The following is a 12,986-nucleotide window of genomic DNA, read 5'->3' as shown; positions in this document are numbered from 1 at the left end:
ATCTCCCTGCCTTCCGCCGTCCTCCCGGCTCCATGCAGCATTCGCCGGAGGGGTACAAATTTACAGCGAGGAGCAGCGAGCCCCCATTGAATAGGGGGAGAGGGAGGGCTGACTGCAAATCGTCCATCCTGGAGAATGCCGGTGAATGTGAAGTGAGTCCTAAACAGGATTCGCTGCACATCGTGTACCGCGGCACTGAATACTGCACTTAGTGGGAAGCTCATTGGGCAGGACCACGTTTACCTCTTGTTTCATGTCATTTTATGTAACTTGTTAAGGTTATGGTCCCATAATGTTCAGCACTTTCTAAACAACAATAGCAGGCAGCTGTGTGTTACTAGCCAATGCATTGCTTTATCCAGCATGCTTTCCATATCATTTCCCTAATAATCCTATCCTCTACCCTCCATCATCACCCACTACTCCACTCGCAGCTGTCCGCAACCACAACCTGACACACTTATTATTTATTTACGGTATCTTATATAGCGCAGCATATTCCGTTGCGCTTTACAATTGGAGACAACAGTGATTTAACAAACTGGGTAGATACAAACCGACATGGAGGTACAGTAGGAGGGCCCTGCTCGCAAGCTTACAATCTATAGGTATGTTATACTATCTCCCATCAAGGCTGGGAGACACTGGACCATGGGACATTAATCAGCTGCCTCCAGGGGTGGGTACACGGCAGAGGTAGTGGCCACAAGGAAGACCAGATTCCAAGTAACAAACATCCATTAATCTGGTTAATTGCAGAAACTTTAAAAAACACTGTGGACAATATTCAGTTTCTTAAACGATTTTCATGCAATTATTGTGTAAGCAAATGTTGGTACTTATGTAGTATCTGGGCTGCCGATTTTCTGATTGTATGCCTTACCTTAAGGCATACAATCAGATGCGATTCTACGCGATTTTCGGCAAAATCGCATCCGATATAGCATGCGATATCGGATGCGATTCGATGCGATTTTGCATAGGATTCAATGTTAACAAGGTCCTGTTCATTTCCCCACTATCCAAGTGGGCATAGAGTTGATTTTATAAAGCGTGGCGAGCGCAGTGAGCCTTGCGAGGGGACGCGGAAAACATTTTACGTAATCCGCGGCCGCTCGCCACGCTTCGGGCTCGGTGGCTCGCTGCGCTCGACACGCTTTATAAAATCAACTCTATGCCCACTTGGATAGTGGGGAAATGAACAGGACTATGTTAACATTGAATCCTATGGAAAATCGCATGCGATATCGGATGCGATTTTTCCGACCCTATTTTAAAATCGGGCGCCCAGATACTACATAAGTACCCAAATGTCATAGGCAAACATGGGGGGGGGGTTGTATCTGGCCAACTTATTATGACCACTTGGCACTTATACGCAGATCGGCAATAACTTCACGTTGTTGCCGCTAGAGGGCGAGATAGCTATAAAAAGGGAATGCAGGACAAGTGAAGCATCAATTGCATTGTGTTGCTTGTGAAGAAATGGGCAAAAAAACATGATTTAACTGAGTTTGAATGCGGGATGATGGTAGGCGCTCAAAACCGTCGGAACCAGTATCAGCAAAAATGGCTGCACTTGTAAAGTGTTCAAGAGCTGCAGTTATTAATGTTTACAGAGAGTGGACTACCAGGTGGAAAAACGGGTCTCAACGTCAGGCTTGTGGTCGTCTCAGGCTACTGAATGCTTGATCTGAAAGGAGACTTGCCAGAGTTGTCCAGTCGAATAGAAGGACCATCAGTACGTCAAATTGCGGGGAATCTTAATCAAGGAGCAACTGCGGAAGTCTCTGAACGAACTGTTCACCGCACATTACACCGTATAGGCTATCGAAGCCGATGACCTGTTCAAAAGCCTGTACTGTCTGCCTTGAACAAGAGCAGACGTCTCCAGTTCACAAAGGAGCACAAGGATTGGACAGTAGTTGACTGGAAAAGGGTCATGTGATCCGATGAATCGCGTTTTCAATTACACCATGCAGATGACAGGGTGCGAATATGGAGAAAACAGCATGAAAGCATGGACCCCAACTGCATTGCCACAGCACCTCAAGCTGGTGGAGGCAATATTATGGTTTGGGGGATGTTTTCGTGGCATTGTATGTAGTATTAAGGGCAAAAGGTGGTCCAACATTGTATTGAGGAGGTGGTCATAATAATTTGGCCAATCAGTGTATAATATGATCAGTAGATCTGCCACCACATAATGCAAGGGATAGAGCAGAGCCGCTGCACATGCCCAGTGTACCAGCTTCTTATACCTCATTTACTGCCCTCAAACATCGCAATGCACCAGAGAGTAGCTGGCAGGAGGAAGAGACAGGAGCCTTATCATGAAGTAGGAAATTGTGAGCTTAGAAAGTGCAGTACTGGTTCTATTATTTTTGTGTATTTATATATTATGATACGTTTAAACATTCCCTGCCCATTATCTTATTTAAATGTTTAAAACAGCCCGTACTTACTCCAGAGTGGGAGATTTTGGATTACATTTTGAAACCCCCCCCCTAAAAATTCTTCAATTAATTAGGATTTTAGTGTATTGCCACACATCAGCACAGACCCTGCAGGTGTGTGTGTGTGTGTGTGTGTGTGTGTGTGTGTGTGTGTGTGTGTGTGTGTGTGTGTGTGTGTGTTTCTCAAAACATGACCTGCTGAGAAATTTTGAGATTAGAGGTTCAGAATCTCTGTTCTAGACAATTTAAAAGGACCCATGTCCATGTTTTTACATGAAATTCACTTAAATCCACTACCGGGATGCAGTTTAAATCCCGGCGGTCGGGATCCCGGCATTTAAAATCCCGAACGCCGAAATCCCGACACTTTCTCTCCCCGTGGGTGCCCACGACACCCTCGGAGGGAGAATAAATTAGTGTGCCGAGCGTAGCGAGGCACCGGGCCCGCTGCGTGGAGAGCGCAGCGAGCCCGCAAGGGGGGGGGGGGGGGCGATCCACATCCCCCCTTGTCGGGATTTCTGCGTTCGGGATTCTGGCGTCGGGATTTTGAACGCCGGGATACCGACCGCCGGCTTTTCATGCCGAATCCCCACTACCAGGCCATTCCTCCCCAGGTGGAATTAGGATTACAACAATTAATTGTATGTATAATATGCCAGTGTCATTGCTAGTTTATTAGAAATTTTTAATAACCATCTTGGAGCCTATAAAGAAAGAGGAAGATCAGCATTTAAAGAAAGTAGAGCACAGAGGAAGAACATTGGGGAACCTTACCCAAATAAGCTCAGTGGAGTCCCATCTTCCAAACCCCAGTAATAATAGCAGTAGCCATGTTCACTCTCGTGCCATTAATGTAAACGCATTACTGATACCTTTTAACTAATCAAACTATACTATACCAGCAAAGCTATAAGATTGCATAAAATAAAATATCAAAGTCAGTGCAGACATCTAATAATTCCCAAGCACCAACCAATGTGCTCTGTGTGCACTGGGTTGGTAACTGCACAGTGCTTAGAGACACATACATGGCGTATGACAATACAAGGAACTCCTGACAAAACCCCAGTGATTGAACAACAGCTGCCACCAACCACAGCAGCTGCATCATCTAAGCTGACAGTGGGAGGAGGAGAAATGGTATCATACGTCAGAGTGAAAGGATAAAGAATATGAAGTCTCAGCACCATTGCTTTACATTATTTCCGTTTCACAGCATTTTGCTGCTTATAGTTTTCGTTTCTCACTGCACTTCTACAGTCCTGATGCTCTGAGTATGTTTTGCAGAAGTGAATGCAGCAGTTTGTACCATTATAGAGGAGAATAGATGACGTGCGGAGTAAATCACAAACTGTACATTTGGATGCCACAGACCTCACAAGATAGAGGACTCCAAGTCTCGGAACCTATTTATGCTATTTTATTAAAGCCCAAGGATGTTGGGCATAGATTGAGGACTTTGGGGGGGGGGGTATTCAATCCTGGATTCCGACTGTTGGAATGTTCCGCCTGTCGAGTGTGGAAAAGGAGGTGTGTCGGCAAAACAGCTGTCGATTGTCGAGATACGGCCGTGAATTTGACAAACCGTGGCAGTTTGACAAAACAGATCTGAGTGGTTTGAAAGTTGGATCTGTTTTGTCGAGATCAGTCTTCATTGCTGTCGGAAACGGCAACATTGAATAGGTGGCGGGCGCTATCTCCACTGTCAGAAAGAACGCCTGGGATTGAACATACCCCTTAGAATATACTTCTCAATTTCAGTCAATACATCAGCCTGATGATACAATGGTGGCGGTTGGGGTGTAAGCAGAGGACATCACACATTGGTCTTCCAAAATGCAGGAAAGGTACATACATATTGCAGTCACACTCTGTGGCTATTTGCTGTGGACCAGCTCCAAAATAATTTTCTTAGATACAGTATCATTTATTCTAAACACATTTCTTAGCCGTCACACCCAGGATTAGAACCCAGGACGTGTCACACTTGAGGCTGACACCTTATTGATACCGCTATTGGCTCCTGCATTGTAAGCATGCAGATTCTAACTATATGAAGCTACTCATACCTAGAAGTTAGAATACTCACACTCCCTATGTAGGAGTACATAGCTCCATCAGTAAGGTGCCGGCTTCTAGTGCAATAGATCAAGGGTTCCAATACCGGGCATTGCACTCACAAAATACATGTTTATAGTAAAGAGCGTGTGTGTAGGGAGTAGAAGGGGTGTCAGCACGGAAGTGATAGCCCACCAATCAATTAACTGAAACTTAGAGCAGGAGACTGGCGGCTGCTGACTCCGTTGCCTCCCACACTTCTGCCCCTGTGGCTCATTATCTAGTCTTATGCCCTTGTGGCTAATAACAATATGTTCGCAGTAGATAGTTATTTGCATTATGCCTCATCTGTCTGTATACCGCTAAATGTCTCCAGTTCTCAGCATTTTCTGCACGGAGCACAGCACATAAAGCGATATGCTTTGCACTGGACGTCCTGGCTATCTGATCACTACCAAATGTACAGGTGGAAGGCAGTAATGTCAATATTTAATTCAGCCCTATGAATGAGTAATGGTGGGTATGAGCTCATCGAACATATTGTTCAGTGTGTACCCACTATAACGTTAATGATAATCCCTATAGTCTGAACATGCAGTCATATCTGACGATATAGTCAGCGACTGCATGTTCGATGGGGGTCCCGGCGACGTCACTGGACAAAATAGTTAATCATATAGTTGAGCGTTTACCAGCATTTTGGTGATATTTAGGTTTATGTTTTTAGTGTACATTAAGCTCTGAAGTGCAATGTTAGTAAATTAGCCCCATCAGGTTCATGAAAAACAATGCACCAGTAAATATGAAGGGCGAACACAATCACAAAAGGTACAAAGCTTTGTAGACCAACATAACAAAATACTTTTTATTTAAATAAAGCTGTCCTTGTCCAATCGTAAATCATTTAATCCCAGGCTACTTCCCGGCCAATAAGTCAGGATCAATATCGCTGTACTGAAAGTGACCCGGCCTATCTAGTATAAGAATTCAGAGCACCAGGCGGTACAGAGACTACATTACTCACCACTTTCCATCTTTCCTTTACCAGAACTCCCACACTGAGGATATCCGGTTGCTCCACTCCCCCACTCATGGCATTCGGTGCTGGAGCTGCTAAGTACGACTCAGGTCCCTGGAGATCATCTGTCTCCCATAGGTGACTCCCATTTACCCAGAGGCTAGAGAGAGAGAAAAAAAATCATTGCCTTTTATTAGTGACGTACATATATTGTGTAGCAATGTATAGATCACAAGAATTCGGGCTGTGACTATGGGTACAGAAACTCAAATTACAGTGATCACTTAATATGAAACAAACACGGCATAAAAGCTGTGTACTTGCATTTGTGAACAGGTCAGTGTGTATTGTAGAGTATTGGTTTAGTTTACCACACTAAAGATGGCAGCCGTAGTAAGATATCACTCGGCCTTGTCTATAAATGCACAGCGGCACAATAGCAGGACAAAGCCCTGATTGGTGATGCGATGAGCACAGTAATTGCTCTTGTACTTCATGCCAGTCTGCCATTTTAATGGCACTTCTTGTTTTACCATTTCAGTTATGGTATAGCAGATCGGTGATGTCTAGATGGACAAAGACTTGGTCGACAACTAATCGTTGACATGGCCACCATATAAGTGTACCGCATCCCGTCGCATGGCTTGCTGCAACTGGTATGGTAAAGTAAGAACAAGTCGGTTTAAAAAAGAAATCATGAAAAACGTGTGTGTCAACCTTGTCAGTGTCAACCTTTTGCTTGTGCCAACATTCTGTCTATGCTGATCTACAGTAGTTTATTATGATCATTTTAAGGTATCTAACTAGTTGCTGTCAACCATTAGTGGTCGACAAAGTCATCATCAACCGGATACGCAATTTTTGTACATGATACACTTTTAATAGGAAGTATTTTGCACCTTCTAGTCACACTTTGGTACAAGCACAATTCTACGTGCCCTTTGCCCAATGTAATTAATACCTTCCAGCAGACAATCATGACTCATTTAACAGCAGACAGTCCCAATATCCATTCACTTTCAATACTAATCTAAGATACGAAGAAGGTAAAACCAAGACATATTTGAGGAGGAATATTGCAAATCTTAATTTAACACTTTTACGTCTCTTTAGATTTTTTGCACCTCTCTGCAAACTACGGCATTGATGTATCAAGCAGGGAAGGTAGTGGAGAAAAGGACAAGCGGATAAGTTGCTGGTGACAACCAGCCAATCAGCTACTACCAATCATTTTATAGATTGTACATGATAAAGGTTACCTCAAAAGACAAATAGTTGCTAGGGGCAACTTTTCCAACAGCCCATTTATCTACTACTTTCTCTGCTTGCTACGTCATCTTAAATAAACATAAAGAAGTTCTTCTTGGTCCATGGCTTCTGGAGGCACGTTAGAAGGGCAGTGCAGACCCATCTTGTTAACTTTGTGCTCTTTACTCCTGAGTGGGTATCTTTCTGATGGGTCACGGGTCCAACAGCTGTTACCCTGTAACGTTCTCGGTCTGCTCGACCGAGAATTTGCAGACTGGAAGGGGCCATGGCCGAGAGCTGCAGGATTGCAGATGAGAAGGGTGCGTGGCCGAGAGCTGCGGCCGGGAAGAGTCAGTTGCAGTCAGGAGCTCATCAGAACGAGCCCGTCTGCTTGTGAAGTAGGGCTTGTTATGTCGAGATCCCCTGTTCAATGCTGTTGGTGAAGACAGCATTGAATAGGGCCCCGCAGCATCTCCCCCGTCGGGAGATGGCTGCGGGAGATTGAATACCCCCCTAAAGGGGCTTACACAATTCGCTGTGAATCACTATCTCTGGCTAAGTTCTACAACAATGGATATATCAAACTCCTATTAACTTCCAATTAAAGAAGGAGAAAAACTTACTTTTATCTTACAAATGAACTGGGTGGAGACTATGTGCCTACTTCAGACGTGATCGCAAAGCTGCTTTTTTATCAAATGGACAAAACCATATCCACTGCAGGTGGGGCAGATGTAACAAGTCCAGAGAGGGTTATAATAGAGTGGATCCAGGGATCGCTCCATGTATTCCTATGGCCGTTTGCGTGCATAAGCACGTGGGGAACCTATTTGGGGGCACACTTTTCAAACCAGATGCTTTCCGTGTGAAATAAGAATTCTAAAACTACACAGACATAGAGGGAGCCTAATTTGGGATTATTACTGATAAAGCAAAAAACACCATTCTCCGACTTAGGTGCCCTGCTGCTATGCTGTTTGCTAGGGCATCCCGGACAGAGTTTTGTAGGATGGCAGTGAGCAGAAGTCCTTCTGTCAGGCATAGAATCACGCTGAATTGAATAGCTCCGGGAGAGTCTTCCCGGCACTTTTCCCTGTGCTCTGATTTGTATCTACCCCAAAGTAACAAAACTAGTAAAGATGGAAATTACTACCGTGAATCAAAATATTCATGAAAGCATTACCACTGTATGAGATAGGACATGTCGACGTAATTATTCACCAGAATATCAACATTCAGGATACTGACGTATTCAGAAATAATGACGTATTCAGTCGACATTCCATTCCTTCAGCATTGTATGCCAACGGTATTATTTTAGCCTGATAGGAATTGGAGAATAGCCCAAATTTAATGTGTCGACATTGACGTAGACCACATCCCTTACTCTATTCAGTAGAACTCACGAAGGATCAGCAGGAAATTGGACGTGTCAGCACTTCTATTGAATTAGTCTCCCTATGAAGTCCCAATCACGTTACATATATTTATATATTATTGCATATATGCTTTGCTGATTTTCTCCAGCTCCTAACAGTCAGACAGGACAACTGCCGGCCACAGTGCAGACCAGTTCAGCCCAGCTCCAGCATAGTGATTTGTGTACTGTGGTCATGGCACTGGTGTATATCATACATAAGAAATCAGTGGTATGTATGTTGCATGTTGCGAAAACAGTGCATCTGACAGAAACGCAGGTGATTAATCTGTTAAATCCAGAGTATTCTGGTCTGTTAAAGTTAGTTTGCAGAGATCAAGGTAAGACAATTGGTACTGCACAGCCGGCCCACAGTGTACTTATGGCATAAATACATTAATAACACTCCCCATACCCTGATAGTATCAGCAGCAACTGGGTACGGATCATAGGACAGACATACATTAGGTCTACAAGAATTAGGTCGACATGGGTCACTAGGTCGACACAAGCATTAGGTCAACAGGCAAATGTCGACAGTTTTTACTTTTTTTGAACCAAATGTCAACACAGACATGGACACTAAAAAAAAAAAAAAAAGTGCACTGCATCCCCTAGCATGGCTCGATGCGATGGCCATGCTACACGTAGCACACTGTTTAATTCTCCCACCACACCCTAGTGGATGGTAGGGCATGAAATACCACCTGTTTGCACAACAACAAAAAGGTGTAAAACCCCATGTCAACGTGTCGACCTTCTCCATGTGGGTGTGGATCAGTTGGTCACCGGCAAGTTGTTAGACAGTCATTAGGTCAACAACATTAGCTCAACATGCATTTAGGTCGACATGTGTCTAGGTCAACATGCAGGAAGGTCAACATGTGTCTAGGTCGACAGGGTCATAAGGTCAACAGGGTCATTAGGTTGACATGGGTAAGGTTGACAGTTTAAAAAGTCGACATTTTTTATTTTTTTTTACTCATGTCCTAGTGGATGGTAAGGCATGAAATACCGCCTATTGGCACATGTCATGTCGACATGGACACCGAAACGTACCACCGCTACCCTCGCATAGCTCGCTGTGCTCGGCACATTATTTTATTCTCCCACCACGCCCTAGTGGATGGTAGAGCATGAAATACTGCCTGTCGACACGTCGGCAAAACAAAAAACCAGTAAAAAAAAAAAACCATGTCGACCTATTGACCCTGTCAACCTAAACTCATGTCGACCTATCTGCATGTCTACCTAGTGGTGGCGACCTAATGACCGTATCTCATCCATGTCAACCTAGTGAACGTATCCTGAAGTGACTCCCCATACTCGGATATTAGTACCCCCCATTCAAATGCTTATTTTGCTAATTCTTTTCAAAATTAATCACCAATTTCTTTCTTCTTCTAGAACTAATTATAAGAATAATCATATAAAAAAAAATATAATCCATCATCATCATCCGGTTCTGTATACCATCAGAAGAATAGTGGTTACATCATCATGCCTCAGGGATTGGATAATAACAGCTGCTCGGTGTAAAATGATTGGTTGCCACGGCTAGGTCTAGCTTCAGCCTCCTTTACAATAACATAAGAACTGCTAGATGTAGGGGGTAAAATGGACCTCAACATAAAAGTGATTTATAGCAAAAGTAAATGATCTATCTTATGACACACAAAAGGGTCGAGTGTATTATTTATCTACAAGTTTAAAGTGTACAAATTAGTCAAATTAAAAAGGCGATCCAATGAAAGGACATAAAAACAATGAAAATGGGAAATAGCCCCCCATCTGTGGGAACTGGATAGACATAAGGATATCCTTACAAAGAAAGAAGGATCAAATAGGGTTTATGGGTAACACTATGGCGAGAAAAGGGGCAGACTAAATGGGCCAAATGGTTCTTACCTGCCATCACATTCTGTGTTTTCTATATATTCTGTACTACCTGTGAAGAGCAACACAAAGCTAGACACTATTCTACACTACCTCCTCTTAAGGTCCATACACACTGGGCGACTATGCCCAGCGTGTATGGACAGCGATGATGTCAATCATCGCTGCAGGGAAAGCCGCTCAGTGCATACACACTGAGCGGCTTTACCCCTGCCCGGTGCCAACGGGGGTGGGGGTGGGTTGGGCGTTGCATAGCAGAGCGCTATGCAAAGCCATCCTGAAGGCTGCTCATCTGCTGGTATAACCAGCAGATGAACGGCTTTCCCTGCGATGTTGCGGGAGCGCGCAGCAGCGCTCACCGCTCATTGCTGGACCATACACACTGGGGGCTTTCAGCTGAAAGCCTCTCAAACCTGCTGTTTTGAGCGACTTTCAGCTCAAAGTTGCCCAGTGTGTATGGGCCTTTAGTAGCTTCCTTCATGCTAAGCATATATGCATCAAGTGTAAAGGCCCCCATACACTGGGTTCGACTTGTTCTTGGGACAAGTCGGACCGGTTTGCCCTTGAATTTATTGCATGTATATCCCTGGGGAGCTGCAGGGGGGTTTGTGCAGGCTTGCAGGGTCCGTGGGGCGGGCAGCGGGGTCCCTGCGGCGGATGGGAACCGGCTGAGATTCAGCCAATCAGCGTCTGGGCACTGTTTTCAGTCAGTTCCCATCCGCTGGACCCGCTGACCAGCACTGCAGGAAGTCAGGACCCCCCTGCCCACCCCACGCCGCTTCCCAGCCACCGCTGCCCGGCAACCCATCCAGCTGGCCGGACCCCGCATCCCGCCCCCCGCGTAGGAGGTCCCAGGACAGGTGGTCAGACGGCCAGCAGGTCCAAGCACCTGCTCGGGTCTGTTGCGCACATGACCGCACATGAGACCTGAGGAGACATCAAACTGAGACGATTTGGGCTGATTTCACGGTTCAATTCGTATCAATCGGCCCAAATCGGCTCAGTGTATGGGCACCTTAAGTAATTGGCAGACCTATCCCCTGCTGAAAGGAGACTTCTTCCTTGTATGTGGTGGAATCGGGATGCGGTCATTTGGTCTACAGCATGATGGTCGACAGTCATCAGGTCGACATGGGAAAAGGTCAACATGGGTCTAGATCGACATGGAAAAAGGTCGACATGTCATTAGTTCGATAATGTCTAGGTCGACATGTAGTATTTCATGCCCTACCAACCACATTGAAAAGTGCTAAAATGGAGAGTGGTAAACCACCAGCTAATCAGTTCCTTACTCCGATGTCATAGGCTGTGTTTAAAAAATGGCAGGTAGGAGCTGATAGGCGGATTATTTATTACTCTCCATTTTTCCACTTTTCAAGCTTAGTACATCTCACCCTTTATCTGGCTGGACACAGCAGCACAAAAAAAAAAAAAACCCAAGACAAAATGAAAACATGACATACTACTTTTTGATAAGTAACTATATGTAATGTGAATGCTTTACACAAGAGACATGAATGTGTTGTGCTTGACCTTGGGTCTCTTTGTGAGGTTACTGCACAAAGGTAATGTGTGGCTCTTTTGTGATCACAAGCCATTTGGGAAATCAGTGAAATAGATCATGTTGCCTAACAATGCATGAATAACCTATGCACAGTCTGTGGCTTTATGACCTTTAAGGAGAGAACCAAATAGAATAGATTACCCTGTTCAGGACATAAGGGACCTTGTATGGACCAGCGTGGCAACACTAGGCTGTGGTATAACATGTAATAGCATCACCGCCTCAGGCCACCAACTGCTAATGAGTAGCAATATACAAGCATTTCTCGCCTTACAAGTCTCCGAGACACTGCATCAGATTCTACTGTACATACTATTGTATTTTCACACATTATACATTCCTGTTTAATTATAGAGAGACAAGATTAAAGATAGTTAGAGGAACAGTTATCTATTAAATATATAACCTTATCTTCATTAATAGCAAGGTATATCATGAGTAGCACAAAATCATTGAAGAAACTGCATTTATAATACTACACACTCAGGAGGAGGTGAGGGGGGGTGCCTTGAATATGCTAAATACAGCCCATTTGTAGAATCACAATGTGTAACAATGTCTGCAGAAATCTGACTCACATCTACCATTCTAAACCTGACTGCTGCCACTGTCTTGTGTTACTGCTCAAAGGAAATCCTATGTAACATATACTAATTTAATACATAGTTTCAACTTCCCTGGTTTGCTTATTTTTAAATATTTATTTTGTGCAATTCATGGGTGACTGAGGATAGAGTACAGATCCAAACACTATACAACCCAAAATCCTCCCATGTCATTGGTATGATACAGTGATTTGTCAAATAAAGTATTAATTTAATTCAATTACAAATTTCAAATTGGGGAGATATTAGCAGGTGTATAATAGGGAGGAGATAAGTTCAAGAATAATACACTTTACATTGTGTCATTTTGCCTTGCAATATTATCAGGAATACATCTTTAATAAGGGCTACAAATAGGGAGGTATTATGTTTAGCACTGTATATCCTTGTTGCTCTTTAGTATAGATCTACACCCCCCCCCCCCCCCCCCCCCCCCCCAAAAAAAAAAGGACTGTAATGGGACCTACACACAGGGAGATTTGAGGTCATTTTCTAAGCAATCTCACTGGATTGCTTAGAAAATGCCCCTACAGGACTCCATGTGTAGGGGTCCTTGCGATAGCGATGCCCCGCCCGTCCCTATCGACCAGGGATTAATATCCAGCATGCTGGTTAAATCTTTAAAATCGCCATTGTCAGGGCCAGTGTTTTCACTGGAGAAAACTGCCCCTGACAGATCACTCAGCTGTACATTGCTATGCAGCGCTGTGTGCTGAGCAATCTT

General features: G+C 44.2%; 1 protein-coding gene across 2 annotated transcripts in view; it reads right to left on the bottom strand.

Annotated features, from left to right (window-relative positions):
- The window catches only part of TTBK2 (tau tubulin kinase 2), a 113,461-nt gene that overhangs the window by 96,912 nt on the left and 3,563 nt on the right, over positions 1–12,986 (bottom strand). For both annotated transcript variants that reach the window (XM_083166885.1, XM_083166886.1), the window contains exon 2: positions 5,539–5,692. In XM_083166885.1, coding sequence (XP_083023011.1) covers positions 5,539–5,607 — 69 coding nt within the window. In that variant the 5' untranslated portion in view covers positions 5,608–5,692. The remainder of the gene's footprint in view (positions 1–5,538; positions 5,693–12,986) is intronic.

Source organism: Crinia signifera, chromosome 12 (genome assembly GCF_055691185.1).
Source record: "Crinia signifera chromosome 12, ASM5569118v1, whole genome shotgun sequence".
NCBI classification, from domain to species: Eukaryota; Metazoa; Chordata; class Amphibia; order Anura; family Myobatrachidae; genus Crinia; species Crinia signifera.
Note: the sequence above shows the minus strand (reverse complement) of the source record. Positions and strands in the feature narration are given on the sequence as shown.